Below are 20760 nucleotides of genomic sequence, written 5' to 3' on the forward strand. Positions count from 1 at the left end.
ATCCTATTGACTGATTGCAACAGCCAATAGGAATTTTTCCCCTTTAATTCCTATTGGCTGATAGAAATCTTTCAACCAATAGGAATGTAAGGGACGCCATCTTGGATGACGTCACTTAAAGGGAAATGTAATTTTCAAGCGACGATCGTTAGAAGAGGATGCTCCGCGCCGGATGTCTTGAAGATGGCACCCGCTCCGCGCCAGATGGATGAAGATAGAAGATGCCGTCTGCCATCTGGATGAGGACTTCACCGGCTGGATGAAGATGGAAGAGGCCCCCCAGATGAAGACTTCTTGCCGCCTAGATGATGACTTTGCTGGCTGGATGAGGATGGATGTCCGGACTTCAATAACTGTAAGTGGATCGTCGGTGGTTAGTGTTAGGTTTTTTTAAAGGGTTTTTTGGGTGGGTTTTTTTTTTTTAGCTTAGGGTTTGGGCAATGTAAGAGAGATAAATACCCTTTTAAGGGCAATGCCCATCCAAATGCCCTTTTCAGGGCAATGGTTAGCTTAGGTTTATTAAATAGGTTTTTATTTGGGGGGGTTGATTGGTTGGGTGGTGGGTTTTGCTGTTGGGGGGTGTTTGTATTTTATTTTTACAAGTAAAAGAGCTGATTTCTTTGGGGCAATGCCCCACAAAAGGCCCTTTTAAGGTCCATTGGAAGTTTAGTGTAGGCTATGTTTTTTTGTTTTGTTTTGTTTTTTTTTGGGGGGGGGGCTTTTTATTTTGATAGGGCTATTAGATTAGGAGTAATTTGTTTTTATTTTTGGTAATTTCATTTTTTTTTTGTAATTTAGTGGTTTTTTTTGTAATTTAGAAAATGTTATTTTAATAATTTAATTTATTTTATTTTATTGTAATGTTAGTTTTTAGTGTAAGGCAGGTTAGGTTTTATTTTACAGGTAACTTTGTATTTATTTTAACTAGGTAGTTAGTAAATAGTTAATAACTATTTTTTAACTAGTCTACCTAGTTAAAATAAATATAAACTTAGCTGTAAAATAAAAATAAAACCTAAGCTAGCTACAACATAACTATTAGTTAGTTTTATTTCACAGGTAAGTATGTATTTAGTTTTAAATAGGTATTATTTAGGTAATAATTGTAAGGTTTATTTAGATTTATTTATATATATTTAAGTAAGGTAAGTAAGGGGGTGTGAGGGTTAGGGTTACGTTAGGGTTATGCTTAGGGTTAGGTTTAGGGGTTAATATATTTATTTAGTGTTAGTGATGTTGGAGGCCAGAGGTTTAGGGGTTAATAACTTTAGTATAGTGGCAGCTGGGTGGCAGATTAGGGGTTAATAACTGTAATGTAAGTGGCCGTGATATCGGGAACGGCAGATTAGGGGTTAATAGTTATATTTAGGTGGGGTTGATGTTAAGGGCAGCAGATTAGGGGTTAATAACATTATGTAGGTTGCAGCGATGTCGGGGCGGCAGATTAGTGGTGTTTAGACGTGGTTTTTATGTTAGGGTGTTAGGTTTAAACATAACTTTTTCTTTCCCCATAGACATCAGTGGGGCTGCGTTACGGAGCTTTTATTTCCGCGATCGCAGGTTTTAGGCTTCTTTTTGCCTGCTCTCCCCATTGAAGTCTATGGGGAAATCATGCAGGAGCACGTCAAAGCAGCGCTTGTATTTCTGTGCGGTATGGTGCTCAACACCACCATATCGCCCGCACAAGCTTGCTTTTTGTAAACCTGTAATAGCAGCGCTATAGGGAGGTGAAATAACACCGCTTTTGTGGCGGTCGTTAATTTCCCTATAGCGCTGAAAACTCGTAATCTAGCTGAAAGTTAGTTACATTATACTTCCTAATGCATCATGTGACAGCAATCAGCCAATTCAAAAATGCATATACGTATATCCTGTGAATCTTTCATGTGCTTAGTAGAAGCTGGTGGGTCAGAAAGTGTGTATATAAAAAGATTGTACTCAGATAACAGTAAATTGGAAAGTTGCTAAAAATTGTGTGCTCTTTCTGAATCATAAAAGTATAATTTTGACTTGAATGTCCCTTTAAAGGGCCATTAAATTCAAATATTTTCTTTCATTATTCAGATAGAGCATACAATTTTAAACAACATTTCAATGTACTTCAATGATCTGTTTTGCTTTATTTTTTAGATATCCTTTGTTGAAGAAATAGGAATGCACATAGGTGAGCCAATCACACGAGGCATCTATGTGCAGCCACCAATCAGCAGCTACTGAGCCTAGTAGATATGCTTTTCAGCAAAGGATAGCAAACGGATGAAGCAAATTAGATAATAGAAGTGAATTTGAAAGTTTTTTCAAATTGCATGCTCTTCAACACCATGAAAGAAAAATTGTGTGTTTCATGTCCCTTTATGGTCACAAATAATTTTCTTGTAAGTTTTATTTCATAGGCCATGTACCATATTAGTAGCCGTCCTTTGTTTTTAGTGTCTAGTCAAGTCACACTGTGAGACGGAGGGACACACTGTTTTGAGTGTCTTCTCCAGATCACACTATGGATAATTTTTCACACTTTCATATTATGAAGGTCATTGCTGAAATTGGGTTTGTAGGGTGCCTATATAATAATGGCATTTTTTTTATTACAAACTAATAACTTAATTTAAAAAAAAACAAACATAATTGAAGGAAGAAGTATACGAGTAATCCACTGAAGAAAAATGGGATGTGTGCATTCTGTAGACTCAATGGAGATGTTTTTGTTTTTTTCCCCGGGCTGATTTTTTTCCCCAGTCTGGCCCCACAGCAAACAGGTTGCATTTTTCCCCAAGCTAAATAGTATCAGCAAACTGAATCTTTTGTGCATTAAGTTGCATCCTTCATTTAAAATGTCAAAAATTTTAAAGACTTGCATAGCCATCTCTATATAAGATCATTTTGTTTTTCAGAAAATATGTTTATTTGCAGAATAAAGATACTAAGTAAATAACTTTAAATATTATTTAGATGGTATCTGTTTTGATATACTGAGCAGCAAACACTCAAGAAATCAGCAGCAACAAATCTTCTCTTTGTAGGAAATTCCATCAATAAGGAAAACATGTTGTCATGGTAACAGCTGATGGCAGTGAAATAGCCAAATAAAAAAGAACTCTCAGGACAAAGCAATATAAAAAAAAGTATAAATAGAGTATGGTTTTAACATCAGTGACCCAGAGATCACTGTTGTTTAATTATTCAGCATAATTGTTGTTTTTTTATATGTGTGCTGCAGTTTCTATTCAAAGCCATCCTATTTTAGGGAACACAAGCTTGGGTATACATTTAACAGAATAATGTGTTTTTGTTAGTTTTAGTGGTTAATATTAAATAGTAAATGTGTTTGTTTTTTTCTCTTTTAATTAATTGTTTCAGCGTTTAAATTTTTTTTATACATAGTCTTCATTCTTCATTCTGGGCAAGAGTCATTCTGACGTAAATGACTAAATCTATTCCATGTTATTAAATTGTAGGACTCTAGTGGTTGAATAGTCAATAGAAAACTTTGTAACTGGGGAAATGAGTAAAGTTTCATAATATCCATTATTCTGTAATGTGAGATGTAAAAAACACAACTGTATTGAATTGTTTTCTAAAAATATATATCATGTTGGTTCAATCTCTATGGTGATGCGTGAATCATTAAACAGAAAGCCAACTTTCTGGTATGATCATGAGACCCAAGTTTAGAAGTGTATTTTATGATTACTGACAAAGATACATGATTATTAAAGGGGCAATAAAGTCAAAATTAAACTTTCATGATTTAGCTAGAATTTGCAATTGTAAACACATTTCCAGCTTAATTCTATTAACAAATTTCCCAAATTTTCTTAGTATCATTTGTTAAGAAGTAAGCTCAGGGGCAGCAATACACATCTAGTAAGCCAATAGAGGCATACATTTAAAACCACCAATCACCAGCTAGCTTCCAGTAGCACACTGCTGCTCCTGAGTCTCCCTAGATTTACTTAAAGGGACAGGAAACCCCAAGATGTTCTTTCATGATTCGGCTAGAACATACAATTTCAAGCAACTTTCCCATTTACTATTATCAAATTTGCTTCATTCTCTTGTCATCCTTTGCTGAAGGAACAACATTAAACTACTGGCAGCTATCTGAACACATCTAGTTAGCCTATCACAAGAGACAAATGTGTGCAGGCACTAATTAGCAGCAGCTCCCACTAGTGTATGATATGTGCGTATTCATTTTTTAACAATGGATACCAAGAGAACGAAGCACATTTGAAAATAGAAGTTAATTTAAAAGTGTCTTAAAATTGCATGCTCTATTTGAATCAAGCAAGTTTAATTTTGACTTTCCTATCCTTTTAACAAAGTATACGAAGAGAACAAAGCAAATTTGTTAAAAGAAGTAAACTGCAAAGTTGCATGCTCTATCGGAATCATGAAATTTTACCTTTACTGTATAATTTGTATCAATTTAATATCTGCTTAGAAGTGGAAATATTATTGTCTGTATGCACATGTTAAAGTGTGTCATTTTATACTATTATTTGTTTGTGACCACATTGTGCTGTTGTGTATGAAAATTAATGTTATTATTTATCTATAATCATATTCTTTAGGTGTGTGCGGATTGAGGTTCTCAAAAAGTATAGAGTATTTGTGTTACATGTTCTACATTTGAGATGTCAAGTGCTGCCAAGATACTGTATATCTGCAATATGACAATGAAATTTAAGTTCTCAGACATAGCAACCATTTTGTTGTCAATTTAAGTATGCTACATAACTGCATTTCTAAATGTATCCCAGGGACATAATAGAAGATAGCTTTTCACTCTGTTAGTATTCAAATCCTAACAACACATAGAGTTAATGAAAATTTTATGAGAATTTGTTAGCTTCACAATTTTACAGATTAAATCTCAAAACACAATTTTTCAAGCTCTGTAGCTAAAAAGCTAATTTGTCCTAAAATGTAGTAAATGTTTGCCTTCTGTATTTGTTTTAATATTCTGAATAACTAACTAATAAATACACTATACATTCAAATATAAATACATTGTTTAGTGATTTATTTAAATAGTTTATTAAGTTGTTGTGTCATTTTAAAGGGACATTAAACTATTTTTTTTTCTTTCATGATTCAGATAGAGAATACCATTTTAAACAACTTTCTAATTCACTTCAATTATCTAATTTGCTTAATTCTCTTGATATTTTTTCCTGACAAGCATATCTAGATAGGCTCCGTAGCTTCTGATAGGTGGCTGCACATAGATGACTCATGTGATTGGCTCACCAATGTGCATTGATATTTCTATAACAAAGGATATCTAAAGATTGCAGAAAATTAGGTAATAGAAGTAAATTGGAATGTTGTTTAAAATTGCATTCTCTATCTGAATCCTAAAAGAAAATTTTAGGGTTTAATGTTCCTTTAAGAGACTGATAAAAAAGAAAGAAATTAAGCTTTTTAAAGCCAATGTGTGTAACAAACAGCAAACCGCTTTCATGTCTGAGCATGCGTCTTCTCAGTGTCAGTTGGAGTGCTGTTGTTTCAGAATGAAAAAAAAACTGGAATCAATGGCTGAGAGGCCCAGCTCACCACAAGCCTTTAAATGAGCACTGGAGATAAACACAGTGTTTAAACAAAGGCCAGGGGTAATCATTAAGACTAAACTTAGACTGAACTCTCTTTAATACTTTAATCAACTCCAACAAAACAAAGAGCAAGAAAAACATACCTTTTTAAAAAGTTTAGTCTTGCTATCCAGATAAAATTGTATAAGTTACTTAACAAAGATATTTTGATAGCTAAGGAATCCAAGGTTAAGGTAATCTTAAGTCATACAGTCAGGGTCAAGGCCCCTTAGGGAAAAGCAGCACAAAATCATTAAACAAATGCAGAGTCCACAAACAAGCTAATGTCTTAAACCAAGTCAGACCAAACAAGTGGTTAAACAGAAGCGTTGTCAGGAAAAGCAAGTCAAACCAGTATATCCAAATAGTAATTACCAGAGTAAAGGAATGAATTCAATACTCAAGCAAGCACATGTTGAAAACAGAGAGCTTATAAAGACTACTACAATAAAAACCTAATTGGTCTTCCAGGTCTTTTTTTTTTTGCAAGTCAATACAATAGTACATTTTTACGTCAGTGCGAACACATAAGACTGTTAGCATTTGGCATATTCATAGATGGGCCTATGCGTTCATTGACTATGGTGAAGTAATGATACTTGTCTATAAGTTCCATGTCTCTATTTTACAATATTAGAAGAAATAGTAAATGAAAAAATATACAATAACATTGAATTAAATATAGGTATCGTTACATAATTGGACCTTCATGACTCTATATAGATATGTATCTGGATGTTTTTCTTTGTGGGGGTCCAATAACCTGTAACGTTGGTGGAGCTGTATATATGTGGAGTAAATAAAGAGGTAAAAGAGTACAGCGGACAAGAGCCGCTTAAGCTTGGAAGACGGGTAAAGAACCAGTGTTGAGGGGGGGGGGCGGAGTATCTAGTGTGCGTAGGTGTGTTGGAGTGGGTCCGAGCAGGGTCTGTGTGAGGAGATTGAGAGGAAGTGTTGGGGTGACAGGGTATGAAAGCCCTCCAGGCCAGTAGCTTGGAGGAGTGTTACTATATTATAGTAAGGAGCTCAAGGAGTCTGGGTAAAAGGAGAGAGGTGTTCATATATGTTATTTGGTGCCTCATTCGTGTCAATGAATAAGGCATTCCAGTAACTCTAATGTATGTTAGGAAAAGAAGGTCAAGGTATACATTAAACAGTGCAAATAGCATTGAGATAAACAATACACCACAATGGTATTCTTAAGGATAGGAAACATATTATAAACCAAACCTGCTGATGAGGTGAGATAAGATTTCTAAAGCAACACCAGACTTTCATAACATAATTATAAGTTTGAGAGTACACCATGTTTAACATAGCTAAATTATTATGAACACTACCCAATATACATTTTCAATTTAAGAGTCACTTTTATACTAGTTATTAAGTGTAAACAAACTTTTATGACATATATAATTTCACCTGCTTGCCCTCCGAGTGAGGACAGGGTCTGAATATTCTCTCCATAGTATGCATGTTCTGCCTAGCATAATCTGCCGAGGCTATCAACGGTCTTTGAAAATAAAGATGATGTACTGTTCATGTCATAGATCTGTGTCTTTAATTGGAGGCCTAAAAAGCCAGCTCCGAGTGGGAATGGGAACACAAAAGGGCCTGTCCTGTTGTTAGCTGATGTAAATCCGCATATATGAGCTAAGTAAGAGTAAGATGTGTACCCGTTTGTGAGCTCATATAATACGGAGGCAGGCAAGTGTTATATTACCAAATATCAAGTGACATGAAGAATTGCTTGAGCTCAAAGAAGGGTAAGATATGTACCCGTGCATAAGCTCTCATCATTATTTTGTGAAATGAGGATTGCTGGACAAGGAAGAACGAGGGTTCCATTCCGGAGCAGATATGTTGAGTGGTTCCGGGTTGTCTTCTAAGCTCAGGTTTGTCTTTTGGGTGTGATCAAGTCCAAAAGTGCGAAGAAGTTTCATTCATTGGTCAGGTGTGGAGATCACGTAGGACCTGTCTTGATGTTGTAGGAAGAGCTTCACAGGAAATCCCCATCTGTATTTGATGTTATTATGTCTCAGGACTCGTGTAAACTGTTGGAAGGATCTTCTCCTCGCCAGAGTGTGCTGGGAAAGATCTTGAAAAATCTGTATTCCTTGATATGGGTCTTTAAGTATCTTGTTAGTGAATGAGGCTCGTAGTATTTTATCTCTGGTTGTGAAATAATGTAATCTCAGGATAACGTCTCTAGGATTGTCTGCAGATGAGTTTCGGGGTTGTAGGGCTCTATGAGCTCTATCTATCAGCAGTTCTTGCGGTTGGAGCGTGTCCAATATTTCTTTAGTTGAAATGGTTTTTATTGAACAGCATATATATAGTACAACACATCTTTTACAATTTCCATTAAGACCTTCCCCCTCCTTTCTCTGGCAATAAGAGTCTTTTGAGTTCAGAGTTCATCACCTCAGTTGTGATTTAAGAGGCCTAGTCCAGCAGGCTAGCAGTCTCTATCTTTACACCTTGAACTTTGATTAATATGGATCAGGAAGTAATCACTTGCAGTGTGTGTTACATCTCATCTTTGAGACTGATTGAGAATAGAGGATGTGTCTGTAGAACTGTTGGAATGGTTCAGATTTCCCTGAGCATTCTTTTCCTCTATTTAGTGTAGCTGCAGTTTTATAAAACTCATATAACACCCAATAAAACTCTCCCATCCCCCCTCCCCCCTTAAACTTAAACCTAAACAAAAACTTGCCTGTCTTCATTTTGATCCTGTCGCCGATCCAGGGAGAGAGCCCCTTTCAACCTAGATTTAAAAATGTCTTATGGTGTCGCCCCCTGTCCTTCGTCTCCCCATGTATACCCAAGCCTTCAATTGCCCGTATTGATGCATTCCCTTTCCTAAATGATAGTTAATGGCCACTTAGTATCCAATAGTTCCATATCTTAAGATGTTGTTCATGGTTAGCTTGAATAAATGATGCCGACTCAGATAATCTATATGTAATCTTAATTTTCTCCATTACCTCCCCCCACGAGGGTATCCCCGTTTTCCAATATCGAGCTACACTTATCCTGGTGGCTGTGCAAAGTATGCGTATGAATGTGTTTGTTGCTGAATTGAATGGTTTCACTCGTTCATTTAATAGAGCTTGATTCATTGTTAAAGTAATATCTTCGGAGAGCACCTCGCTCAGTAGCCTAGATAGATTAGTCCATATTTGTTGTATCTGTGGACAATCCCACCACATATGACTATATGTGCCTAATTCCTTGCATCCCCTATAGCAATCCTTACTTCTGTGTTGAGTGTAGTGTGACGTGATAACCGGGGTTAAATACCACCTGAATACTGTTTTTATGCAGTTTTCCCTAAAGTCTGCACTAATCATACCCCTTCCTGAGTTATGTAATGTCTCTTCCCATTCTTCCCTTGAGCGTACAGTGTTAGTGTCTCGTTCCCATTTGGCCATCAAAGGAGATTTTGAGATAGACTTGGTTGTTTGCAGTGTGAGATAGATAGTAGAAATTAGTTTTTTATGTCTGGAGTCAGTGCTGCATAGCTTTTCAATTGTAGTCAGGTTTTTCCTCTCTATTTGAGGCAATACCTTAGTGATCGCTGACGCTATTTGTAAGTACAAAAACCAATGCAATTTATCTGGTAGTATTTTTTCTTGTATCTGTTGATGTGTAGCTATTTTACCTTTGTGGAGAAAGTCCGCCACCCTGTAGAGCCCTTTATTCACCCATTTCTCTATTTGTCTATGGAAGTCTTGGCATATCAATGTCCTTAACGGTCTTTTTAGTGAATCTGTTGGGAGCAGCCCTAATTTAGTGTTTAGTGAATACCACAATGACAACATTTCTTCTATAGTTTTTGGGGTGTTTGGCATTTTCTGTTTATGCTTCTCTCTGTCCCATAATATATCATCTGGGTGTTCGTAGCCCATCATCAGGGCCTCAATCCTAACCCATGTCAGAGTGTTATTTTTTTGCCCCAGCAGTGTAGTTTGCGCCAATCTTGCTGAATAGTAGTAATTAGTCAAATTTGGAACTCCAACTCCCCCAAGTTGTCTGTGTTGCATTAATACCTGTGAGGGTATTCTAGCTTTCTTGTTCCCTCTGAGAAAGCCAACCAAATCTGTCTGGAGTTTATTAAGTTCTGGTAAGGGGATTTTAATTGGCAGAGCCCTGAAGAGATATAATAGTCTTGGGAGGATATTCATTTTAATCGCTGTCAGTCGGCCGTACCATGAGAAACCTCCTCCCCTCCAATTTTTAATCTCTTTCCTAATACCCTTGTACAAAGGGACATAGTTCAGTTTATATAGTTGTGTATAGTCGTTAGAGATCTTAACTCCTAGGTATTTAATTGCCTCTTTGGCCCATATAAGTGAGAAATTGGTTTCAATTAGTTTTTTTGTGTGAGTTGGGAGGGCGATGGGTAATGCTTCACACTTGTCTTGGTTAATTTTGTACCCAGAAATAGTGGAATATTCTTGTATTATTTGATATAGATGTGGTAGGGATATTAGTGGCTTTGTGAGAGTGAGGAGAACGTTGTCTGCAAATAGTGAGATTTTGAATTCCTCCCCCCCTATTAGGATCCCATGTATTTCTGTAGCTAGGCGAATCCTTGCTGCTAGAGGTTCAATGCAAATTGCAAACAGGAGTGGCGACAGGGGACAGCCCTGTCTTGTGCCGTTTCTAATGTCTATCCTTTTGGATTGATAGCCTGCTGCTCTTATGTGTGCTGTGGGAAATGAGTATATACTTTTTAGAGCTTCAACAAAGGGTCCTTCAAATCCCATCTTGGCCATGACCTCTAGCATGTAGTCCCAATCTATTCTATCGAACGCCTTCTCCGCATCTAACGATAGAAGCAGAGAAGGCGTCCGTGTTTTGTTTAAATAGTCAATCAGGGATATTGTGCGTCTAATATTGTCTGGGGCCTCTCGATCTAAAATGAACCCCACCTGGTCCGGATGAATTAGGGCTGGTAAATGTGTCTTAAGTCTGTTTGCCAAGATTTTAGTAAAAATCTTTATATCTTGATTAATCAAGGATATTGGTCTGTAGCTTTGGCATACTTTTGGGTTGCGACCTAGTTTGGGTATGACGATTATTTTAGCTTGTAAAATCTCTTTCGGGATTTCTTTTCCTTGTAGTATGTCGTTACAGAATTTAACTAAGTGGGGAGTTAGACTTGATTTAAAGAGCTTATAGTATTCCCCCGGGAATCCATCCGGACCAGCCGCCTTCCCTGGTTTAAGCTCCTTGATCGCTGTCAGGACCTCCCTAGCTGACACCTCTCCGTTTAGTGCATCATTAACTGTATTATCTATTTGTGTGAGTTTGGAGTTGTCTAAAAAGGTATGTAACAGTTGTCTTTTCAGATCACTTTGGTTTGTTTTTTTCCCATCATATAGGTGGGCATAATATGTAGCAAATTCATCCGCTATCTCTTGTGGATTTGAGGTGTATGTGCCATCATTCCTCTGTATAGTTGGAATGGAGAAAGATTTAGTTTGTTCCCTGAGTTTATGTGCTAAAAATTTATCCTGTTTGTTGGAGTATAGAAAATAAAATGCTTTCAACCTATGTGCTGCTCTAATAGACATCCTATTTAAGATCGTTGCTAATTCTAGTCTCTTAGCTTGTAATTTTTGGAATGTTGTATTTGATAATTGTTGTTGGTGCAGTTTAGTGAGGGCGTCTATCTGAGTTTGTAAGGAGTCAATTTGAGTCCTATTAGTTTTGGATATGATCGCTTTTTCTTTTATTAGTAACCCCCTTAAGTAGGGTTTGTGTGCCGCCCATGTATAGATTGAGTTAGCTGTGGTACCCATATTCAGAGTCCAATATTCGTTTAAAGCTTGCGTGGTGGAGTCTAGTATGCCTGGTTTCTGTATTACGCTAGGATCATAACTCCATGATCTTGCTGAGCTAATGTGAAATGTATCTTTAATTGTCACCTGAACGATGGAGTGGTCAGACCATGCACACGCATGTATAGTGGATGATACCAAGTCTGGGATCCATATTTGGCTTAAGTAAACATAGTCCAGTTTTGAGTATTTCTTATGTACATGTGAGTAGTAGGTGTAATCTAATGTCTTCCCGTATAGGGTGTCCCATGAGTCCATAATGTTCTGTGAGAGAAAGACTTCTTTAATTTTTTTAACTATGGAGTTGTGCCTCATCTGCTTTTGAGTTAGTTTAGAGTTATTTTGTGGCTGGTGTGCATACATTTCAACATTGAAATCCCCTCCAAATATTATCCTATCTTGTGACCATTGTGTCAATAGGTATGAAATGTGGGAGAAGAATGAAATTTGTGTTTCGTTGGGTGCATATATATTGCATAGAGTAATATGTTTGTCTCTAAGCCTCCCTCTCACTATTAGGTATCTCCCGTCTGGGTCGCTAGTCATTTCCTCCATCACAAACCCTAGGGATCTATGTATTAGAATCGACACCCCTCTCTTTTTTTTGTCTGTAGTTGAATGGTAATGTTGTGTAAAACACTTTGTCCAGTATTTAGGGATCACATCTTTAGTGAAATGGGTCTCTTGTAAAAATATTATGTTAGCTCTAAGTCGCAAGTATTGAGTCAGTGCAGTCCTTCTTTTATGGTCTGTGTTGAGGCCCCTCACATTGTGTGAAATTAAATGTATGTCACCCATCATTTACTTACAGTTTGGTGTCGGGGGCTCTCCCCTCTGGATCCGCCACCTCATTGATCTTTTCCTTTCTCTCTTAGGGCTGATAGCTATGTCACCTTTCATTCTCTTTATCCGTTCCTTGAGTTTCACATGTACCTCGGATAAATGACACAGACAATCAAAAGCAAGCTTACCCACTGGTAGGATACATATTAATCTTGGTTCAGCATTTCCTGCATCTTTTTTGAAGACAGTACAATTAATATAAAACAAGTTTCTTTCACAGTTTCTAACTACATGTAAAAGAAAAACCATAAAAATGAAAACAAGAACTCCTCCTTCCTCCTCTTCTCCCCCTCTCCCTATAGAAATTATAATGTTAATACATTAGTTTCCCACTGCTATTAGAAAGTCTATGGGCATAGTTAACATTCGTCCCTAACTCAGATAAACCATATCTTGAGTCTCATTTAACTTGTTTTTGAGAGGCCTGATCTGACCCGGCGAATAGTTACCAATTTGAGTATCTTAAAGATCAATTTGGCTTGTCATCTATTACTTCTTGGATTCGTGGACTCTCATGTTTGTGTTTTGTATCAGAGCGTCATGTCTTAGCTTTTTTCTTTGCGACCCTTGTCCATTTTTGTCTTTGCGACTGGTTCAAACCAGTGGGTGGCTGTGGTCTGTCTTCTTTCTGCTCTGTTTGTGGTAGTTCAGGAGTTTCCAAATTGAGTTTATTACAAATCATTGGTATCTCTGATGGTTCCCTGAGGTTCAATGCTTTACCATTGTGTGCGATGTGTAGGTTAAAAGGGAACCCCCATCTATATCTGATCTGGTGTTTCCTTAGTAGTGATGTAAGGGGTCTTAGATAGCTTCTTCGCTGCAGTGTCTTGAGACATAGATCTTGGTAGAATTGGATCACCGATCCTTGAAATTTGAATGTGGGGTTCTTCCGTGCTGCTGTCAGGACTTCTTCTTTTTCTGGAAATCTAGAGAATTTAACTACCACATCTCTTGGTGGAGCTTCTCCCTTTGGTTTGGCTCATAGTGCTCTGTGTGCTCTTTCCAGTTGGAATTTTCCTTCCTCTGTGTCACCTGTAATAGCTTGAAAGAGCTGGAATAGATAGATATTTAGTTCCTCTGTTGAGATAGATTCTGGGATTCCTTTTAAACGCAGATTGCATCTGCGGCTTCTGTTTTCAAGATCTTCTAATTTGTCCTGTAAATCGTTGATCTCTTGCTGTTGTGTAGATATCTGTTGGGTAACATTAGTAAGATCCTCTGTTACTGAGGTTTCAGCTTCCTCCAGGGCCATTACTCTAGAACCCAGTTTTGTGACATCTTGTTTTATTTCAGTTAAACTGCTAGTCACTGTATTCTGGAATGCATCAAATTTATCCCAAAGTTTCTCAAAGTTTTTATTAATATCTTTTTTAGATACAAGGGTTCTCAGGTCTGCTTTTGTTACAGGGATAGAGTCATCTTCCTGCATCTGTGAATCTGAATCAGAGTCTATATCTTCCTCTGCAGCATTGACTGTGGATTCTAACATTTTCTCTTTAAGAGGTTTAAAGAACAAGGCAGCTGCTGGTGTTTTAGTTCCCTGAGAGGATTTAGTTTGTTTTCTGGCTGTCATAGTAGCTGTGAGAGATCAAAACCACGCAAGTATAGGTTATATCATAGAAAATACCGATTTATACACAACCATTCAATCTTGTATAGTCCCTTATTATTGAGGATAAATGCGTGGAATGATTAGACTTCTTCTACCAGAATACAAGTGATCTTGTTAATAGTTATTGCAGACAACAACAACAAAAAAATCCCCATACATTCATATCGCTTTACAGCTGCTGTCAGTCATTATATTTCTCTTTTTGTCTTGCTGTTATTTTCATCATAGCCCTGAGTTAGCAGCATCGTCTCCTTCTAATGTTGGTATGATGCTTTGGGTTGGGTGATCTTTATTATTTTATATGTTCAGCCACAGCAACACAATAAATCAAAATAATATCCCCTATTTTTGATCGCTTTATCAGGAGTGCATCAGAACATTTGCAGCTTATTCATTTAGCCGACATATTACTCCCCTTTCTGTATCTTGGGCCTTGGTTGTATGTTTATTAAGTTATGCAGAGTATTGGCCCCATTGTCATGGTCCCTCAAACCTCCGTTTACATCTGAGTGTTTGATAGTATGACCGGGTGACTTTTCCCCTCTCACCTTACATGTCTCTGCTCGTGTTCGCTCAGCTTGTTCCCTGCATCAGCCTTCCGGTCTGTGTTGCAGGTTTTCTTTGCAGCCTCCCGACTCTTACATTGACCGCTTTCTTTAGTGTTGCTTACTTGGCTGCAAGGTGAGGGTCCGTCACTAAGTACCGCTGAATTGTTGAACTCCTATGCGAGTTTCTAGTTGTTTTTCAGGGTCCGTCGGCTCCGTTAGCTGTTAGACCTCGTGGTCAAGATGGCGGATGTCTCCGCATGATCTTCTGTCTATTTACAGATTGCCTCTATGTCTCACTTTCGGAGTCGCTGCCTTCCTTCTCCGATCAGTCAGTGTGCCTTCATAAGCTTCCACACTTGTTTGTGGCCAGTTGTTTGCCCTCTGTGGTCATTTATTTTAGCAGTGGTTAGCGGAGCTCCTCTAATCCGCCGCCATCTCTGTTGAGCGTCAAGCTCCGCCCCCGTCCAATATTTCTTTAAATAGTCCCTGTAGGTGAGCTGGGAGGTCCGCTGTAGTAACAGATTCTGGGATGCCACGGATTCTTAAAGGGACAGTTCACCCAAAAACTTTCTCCCCTTTAAATTATTCCCAATGATCCTTTTTACCTGCTAGAGTGTATTAAATTGGTTGCAAGTAGCTCCTTTACTCATATTTCAGCATTTGAAATAGCTGATTTAGCTTGTGGTTTCCCAACCTATACTGAAAGTTTTGATACTGGCGTATATGCTATTGACAAGCCTAAATAAACACAGCTAGCAGAAGAGATTACACTGTCAGTGGGGGCATGATAGTTAAGTAATAAAATGATAATTTTCCATTGTTCTCTCTATGTATTGAGCTTTGGTGTTCCAGACAAATATAAGATAAGGAAGCAAGTCTGTGTACATAAAAGTGATAACATAATGAGATCTGATATTACCTGAAGCTCAACCCATTGTAATAGGCTGTGGTTTCAAAGCACAAAACCAGCTACTTCAGATACACAAATAAACCCGAAAATGCAATTTCTCAAATATTTTATACTCTGCAGTTGGTATAACAAGTTATTTAAAATACATTTATGGAAAAACTATTTTACAGTGTACTGTCCCTTTAAGTTATTACGACATGATCTGTCTTCTTAGTCTGCTAGCTTGCCTTCCAGTTCTGTAATCAGTTCTGCCAAATTTTGGGAGTAGGCAAGTAGGTAAGAGTGGTCAAGAGCCAGGTCTTCATGCTTCTTTTCTAGAGTTTCAGTGCGTTCATTCACTGACGATATTTCCTTTTTAAGTTCAGCAACTGATTGTCTAAACTCCTGATGTAGAGAAGTATGATGTGTATCCATTTTGTCAGACAGGGTCTGTATAGTATCCAAAAAAGTTGACTGGGAAAGGGTGGGACCCTCTCTATGGCGGTTATCTGATTTAGGGAGCCTGTTAAGTGCGGTGGTTGAATCTCTGGAGTCATCTTCCGAATTTTCTAGGTCTGAAGCATGTTTGTTATGAAAATGATCCGATAGAGTCCTCTTGGGGTTTTTGTTTTTTCCCCATTATATTAGCCATGACAGACTGTATGGATATTGATTTAAGCAGTTCCTGCAGATAAATGAAATTGACTTCTGTGGGGTAGTGCTGTTCAGTCTGTCCTCCGGACTGTTAATATGTCCCCTGTCGCACACTTAGAGTTTTAGCATTGCGGGCACCCCCTCAGCCCCCCTATCGTGAGGGTTGTTTAGCCAGACATACTAAGTGTATGTTGTGTTTTAACACTTATATGTGGGACAACCAAGAATTTGGATGTAGCAGATTTATTCAGACCTGTATAGTTGAGGATCACTTTATAATGAGTAAACAGCAAATAAATCCAAGGTGTGGAAAAGGTTCTCAGCAACTTTTGCACTCTCTCCCCTGGGGAGGTGTCTCTTTCAGACGATTGAGGGGGAGGGTAATGGTATATGACCCACAGGCAAAAAGGTCCTGCAGGAAAGGGAAGGGAGAGAGCGCATAGGCAAATTTCCAACCTGTGATAAATGAATAAAGTTCTCAGTTGTGAGCCTCTGATGGTATAAAATTGGTAGATGTCTTAGCTATATATCTATAGAGTCCACGTGGGAAACAATGCTGTAAGGATGTTGAACCCTTAATACTCAGTCTAGATTAATTTCTCCATCATATGTCCCCCGCAGTAAATATATATAAATTTCTTGATGCAAAAACTGTCATGCCTGCAGGGCCTCAGATATTATTTCAGAGTAATGCAATAGACTTTGTAATAACAGCAGTATATGAGAGGTGCTGCAGGTGCTTGGTACTGCTTAATATAAAGTAAAATGCTGTCTGGAACAAAGTACTAAATAACCTCTGCATCCCCAACACTGCATACAGAGATAGAGATTACAATATTGAGGGATGTATTGTGGCCCAGAATGAAGCTTGGTAGGACAGTATATGGTTACAGCAGTGGACCCCTCTAGAGTAGGTACTTAATATGTAAAATGCAGGTGGTTATACAACTTTATGCTGGCAAACTTGTTAGGTGCTTCTACCCCCAGGATGAATAAGAGTACTTACTCTGTGCTTTCTTTGTGATCTTATCTAGGCTGTGATGCTGGGAAGTAAAGCCGGTAGCTCTTGACCTTATTGTGCCTGAATTTCTAGAAGCAGGGAAGAGAAAGGCCTCTGGAACTGCAGAGTAGCGCCACACCTAACTTCCAGGTCTTCTTAAATGGACAGTATGCCTTAGTGCCTGCTATGACACTGTGAAAAGCTAATATGAATATATATACTGTATATATATATATATATATATATATATATATATATATATATATATAATCTTAAATTTGGACAAACAACTGATTATTACAATAATTAAACAGTCTGCCCAGCTTTGACTTTTTCAAAACATACACCTTAAAGGGACAGTTCACCCAACCTTAAAGGGACAGTTCACACAAAAAAATGTCTCCCCTTTAAATTATTCCCAATGATCCTTTTAACCTGCTAGCGTGTATTAAATTGGTTACAAGTAGCTCCTTTACTCCTATTTCAGCATTTGAAATAGCTGATTTAGCCTGTGGTATCGCCACCTACACTGAACAAATTAATACTGGAGTATAGGCTATTGAATAGCCTAAGTATACACAGCCAGCAGAAGAGATTACACTCTCAGTGGGATGCAGGATAGTTAAGTAATAAAATGATCATTTTCCATTGTTCTCTCTATGTATTGAGCTTTGGTGTTCCAGCCAAATAATAGATAAGGAAGCAAGTCTGTTTGCACAAACTTAGAACATAATGAGATCTGATATCACCTTTAAGTTCAACCCATTGTAATAGGCTGTGGTTTCAAAGCACAAAAATCAGCTACTTCATATACACAAATAAGCATGAAAATGGAATTTATAAAATATTTTATACTCTGCAGTTGGTATAACAAGTCATTTAAAATACATTAATGGAAAAACTATTTTACAGTGTACTGTCCCTTTAAGAAACTTGATAAATCCTTGGACCTTTTTTACAACTATTTCACAGCTATTGTGAACAGTATATTATCTTGCACATATGTAAAACGGCCACATGACACATGGTAGAGGTCTATTAAAATACATGGTATCAATTAATGAAAGCTTTATTTATCCCTAGTGTAGAGATCGTACACATTGGACAGAGTATACATTTACATATGTATAGGTTCATGTATATATGTATATGTGATGAGTGTGTAATATCTTGTACAGCTAAGGGAATGCATGAAAAAAAAAAAACTCATCAGGACCACAACATTTACAAATGGAGCGTTTTTATTTTTTTCATTTGGGATTTGGATGAATGCAAATTCAACGGAACTTTGCTGATTCATTGAGTTGTTTGATAAACAAACAGCTGGATACTTTATTGGTTGAAACGGGACAAAAAAATGAATGATTGCTTGATGAAATCGAGTTGTTCATTTGTTCATGCCGTTTAGCAGCAATAAAGGTAAAGGAATGGGGGGAAGGAGTTATATTGTTTGGTTAATTATGCCTACATGGACAAAATTTGGCCGAACCAAACATTTGATAAAATCATAAATGAATCTTTCAGACAAAAAATTTTCACCAGTGCATGTCTATTTTTTTTAATATTTGATTTAAATTCATACTCCTACTGTCAAGTTTGTCACTAACACTAATACAAAACCAGATGGAAACGGATTTCAGTAGGTTCCTATGATCGCACTGTTCTAAAAATTTAGTTTTGAAAATGCAAGTTCTGTTAGTGACAAATGCGACAGTGCACGTGAATGATGTCCATTCATGTCAAGATACATAAGAATTCATATGGTTAATTAGTGATGAGGATGGATTTGGTTACAATAGGTTAATGTCACAGATGTAAATGAGTATTACCCTTCTACATTGAAGAAAGGAGCTAATTGAAAAGACCTTTACTGTAAAAGTAAAAGGTATGAATGGGCTATTGAAGAATAATGAAGAATAATGATCTATTTGTAATGTTTCTAATATTTTGCTGTATCTGCAATCAGGAATATTAAACGTTCCTTCAAATCCATGAATTATAAAGTGTAACCACACCCACTATTTGGAAACGTTAAAAAGAACAGTCTAGACCCAATATATCATTTTGATTACTTATTGCTACATACCTTGAAGAATCTGCAACTGGTTCCACATCTATAAGCTTGTAAGAAGTATATGAAACATCTAAATATTCATTGTTTGTTATTAACTGAAAATGGCTGTCAAGATCTGCCCACCTTTTGTGTGTATATTTTGGTATGTTAAGAATCACCAATCACAATCAACTCGTAAATAAGTTTATCTACTTGCACACGCTGATTTGCGCATGTGCAATTTGAAATAGCTAACTGAAAAACATCAAACATGCACTGCTAAGCTGTCATATATAAATAAAAAACAGCTAACTAAACAAGAAGAAAGCTGTGGGCGGAGCTTGGTGGACTTTTTCGGCTACTAACAAACGATGATTATTTAAATGTTTCATGTAATTTTTACAACCTTATACATATGGAACCCATTGCAAGATGCTTGTCTGGGATGTAACAATAACTATTAAAGAATAAATATGGGATCTAGACTGTCCCTTTAATGAAATCCATATATGCATTTGCTTCAATACCTACATAGCAAAATAAATAAATAGTAACTGCATCTCCTGTTGAAAATAACTGAGCTCATGTTCGATGCTCTCTGCTGTTACCAAGATACTAACACAAGAAAACAAGAACATACTCCCTCCCTGGGCTTTTATGTTGCCAATTGTTAAGTCATTCTAAAGAAAGGCAGAGGGTTTTTTTTTCTCTATACAGAAGATTGAATGTTGAGAGCAAGATTCTGACAGTGGAACAAAAATAAATTGCAAAAGAATCCCTGTTCAGAAACATGACTGAGATATGTCAACTCCCTCGCTGTTTAGGTGTCACGCTACTCTCTTCCGTGCACCAGCATCTGAATTTGACCCTGAATCTGCCTCCTCTTTATTTGATGTTTAATATATTATAGAATCAAGTAAATGAGACTGGAATGAGTGTTCCTTGTAGCTATGTTTCAATACATTGGCTATAATACAAGCACACGCCTGTTGCGTTGTGAAATGTATATGGCTTATTCTGCCCTTTAAAGGGACATTGAAAGCAGATACATTATAATCAAACATACAAAAGGGCAGCAATTAAGTTTTAAATATTTTTGCATAACAAAATTTTCGAAAGCTTTCTATATTTAAACAGATATGGAATACTAGATTTTCTGACATAATTCTGATAGAGCATGCCATTTTAAAGAACTTTCTAATTTACTTCTAATATTATTTTTTTGTTCTCTTGGTATCTTTTGTCGAATAGTAGGGACATAGGCTCCGGAGTGTGCACGTGTCTAGATCACTATGTGGCACCAGATTTTGCTAGAATGTTATTTATTTTTAAGAGCACTATTTTGTTTTATAGATTTCATAGAATAATAACAATATAGGTCAGCTTTTTTTGGTTTAGCATTTTTAACTATGTAAATGTTTAGATAGATAGATGATAGATAGATAGATAGATTGATAGATAGATAGATAGATAGATAGATAGATACAGATGCATGTATATGTATCATATTTTAATGTCAGGTTTTTAATGTATACTTCTCGTGTATGCATTCTTTAACTTGCTTTTAAATTGTGTCTTTAATATAATCATGATACATAGGGGCATATGTATCAAGTTCCATATGTATCAAGCTTGTTTCCCTGCTCTGAGCAGGCGGACAGACATCACCATAATACAACCCGATCGAGTACGATCTGGTTGATTGACACCCCCCT

The 20760-nt window shown here is 37.1% G+C and overlaps 1 protein-coding gene across 1 annotated transcript in view; it reads left to right on the forward strand.

The window, feature by feature from the left end:
• ADCYAP1R1 (ADCYAP receptor type I) overlaps positions 1 to 20760 on the forward strand; it is a 490746-nt gene that overhangs the window by 250141 nt on the left and 219845 nt on the right. Inside the window, 1 exon segment of the mRNA XM_053715660.1 lies at positions 5530 to 5553. Within this exon segment, the coding sequence (XP_053571635.1) occupies positions 5530 to 5553 (24 nt within the window).

Source organism: Bombina bombina, chromosome 5 (genome assembly GCF_027579735.1).
Source record: "Bombina bombina isolate aBomBom1 chromosome 5, aBomBom1.pri, whole genome shotgun sequence".
Classification (NCBI taxonomy): Eukaryota; Metazoa; Chordata; class Amphibia; order Anura; family Bombinatoridae; genus Bombina; species Bombina bombina.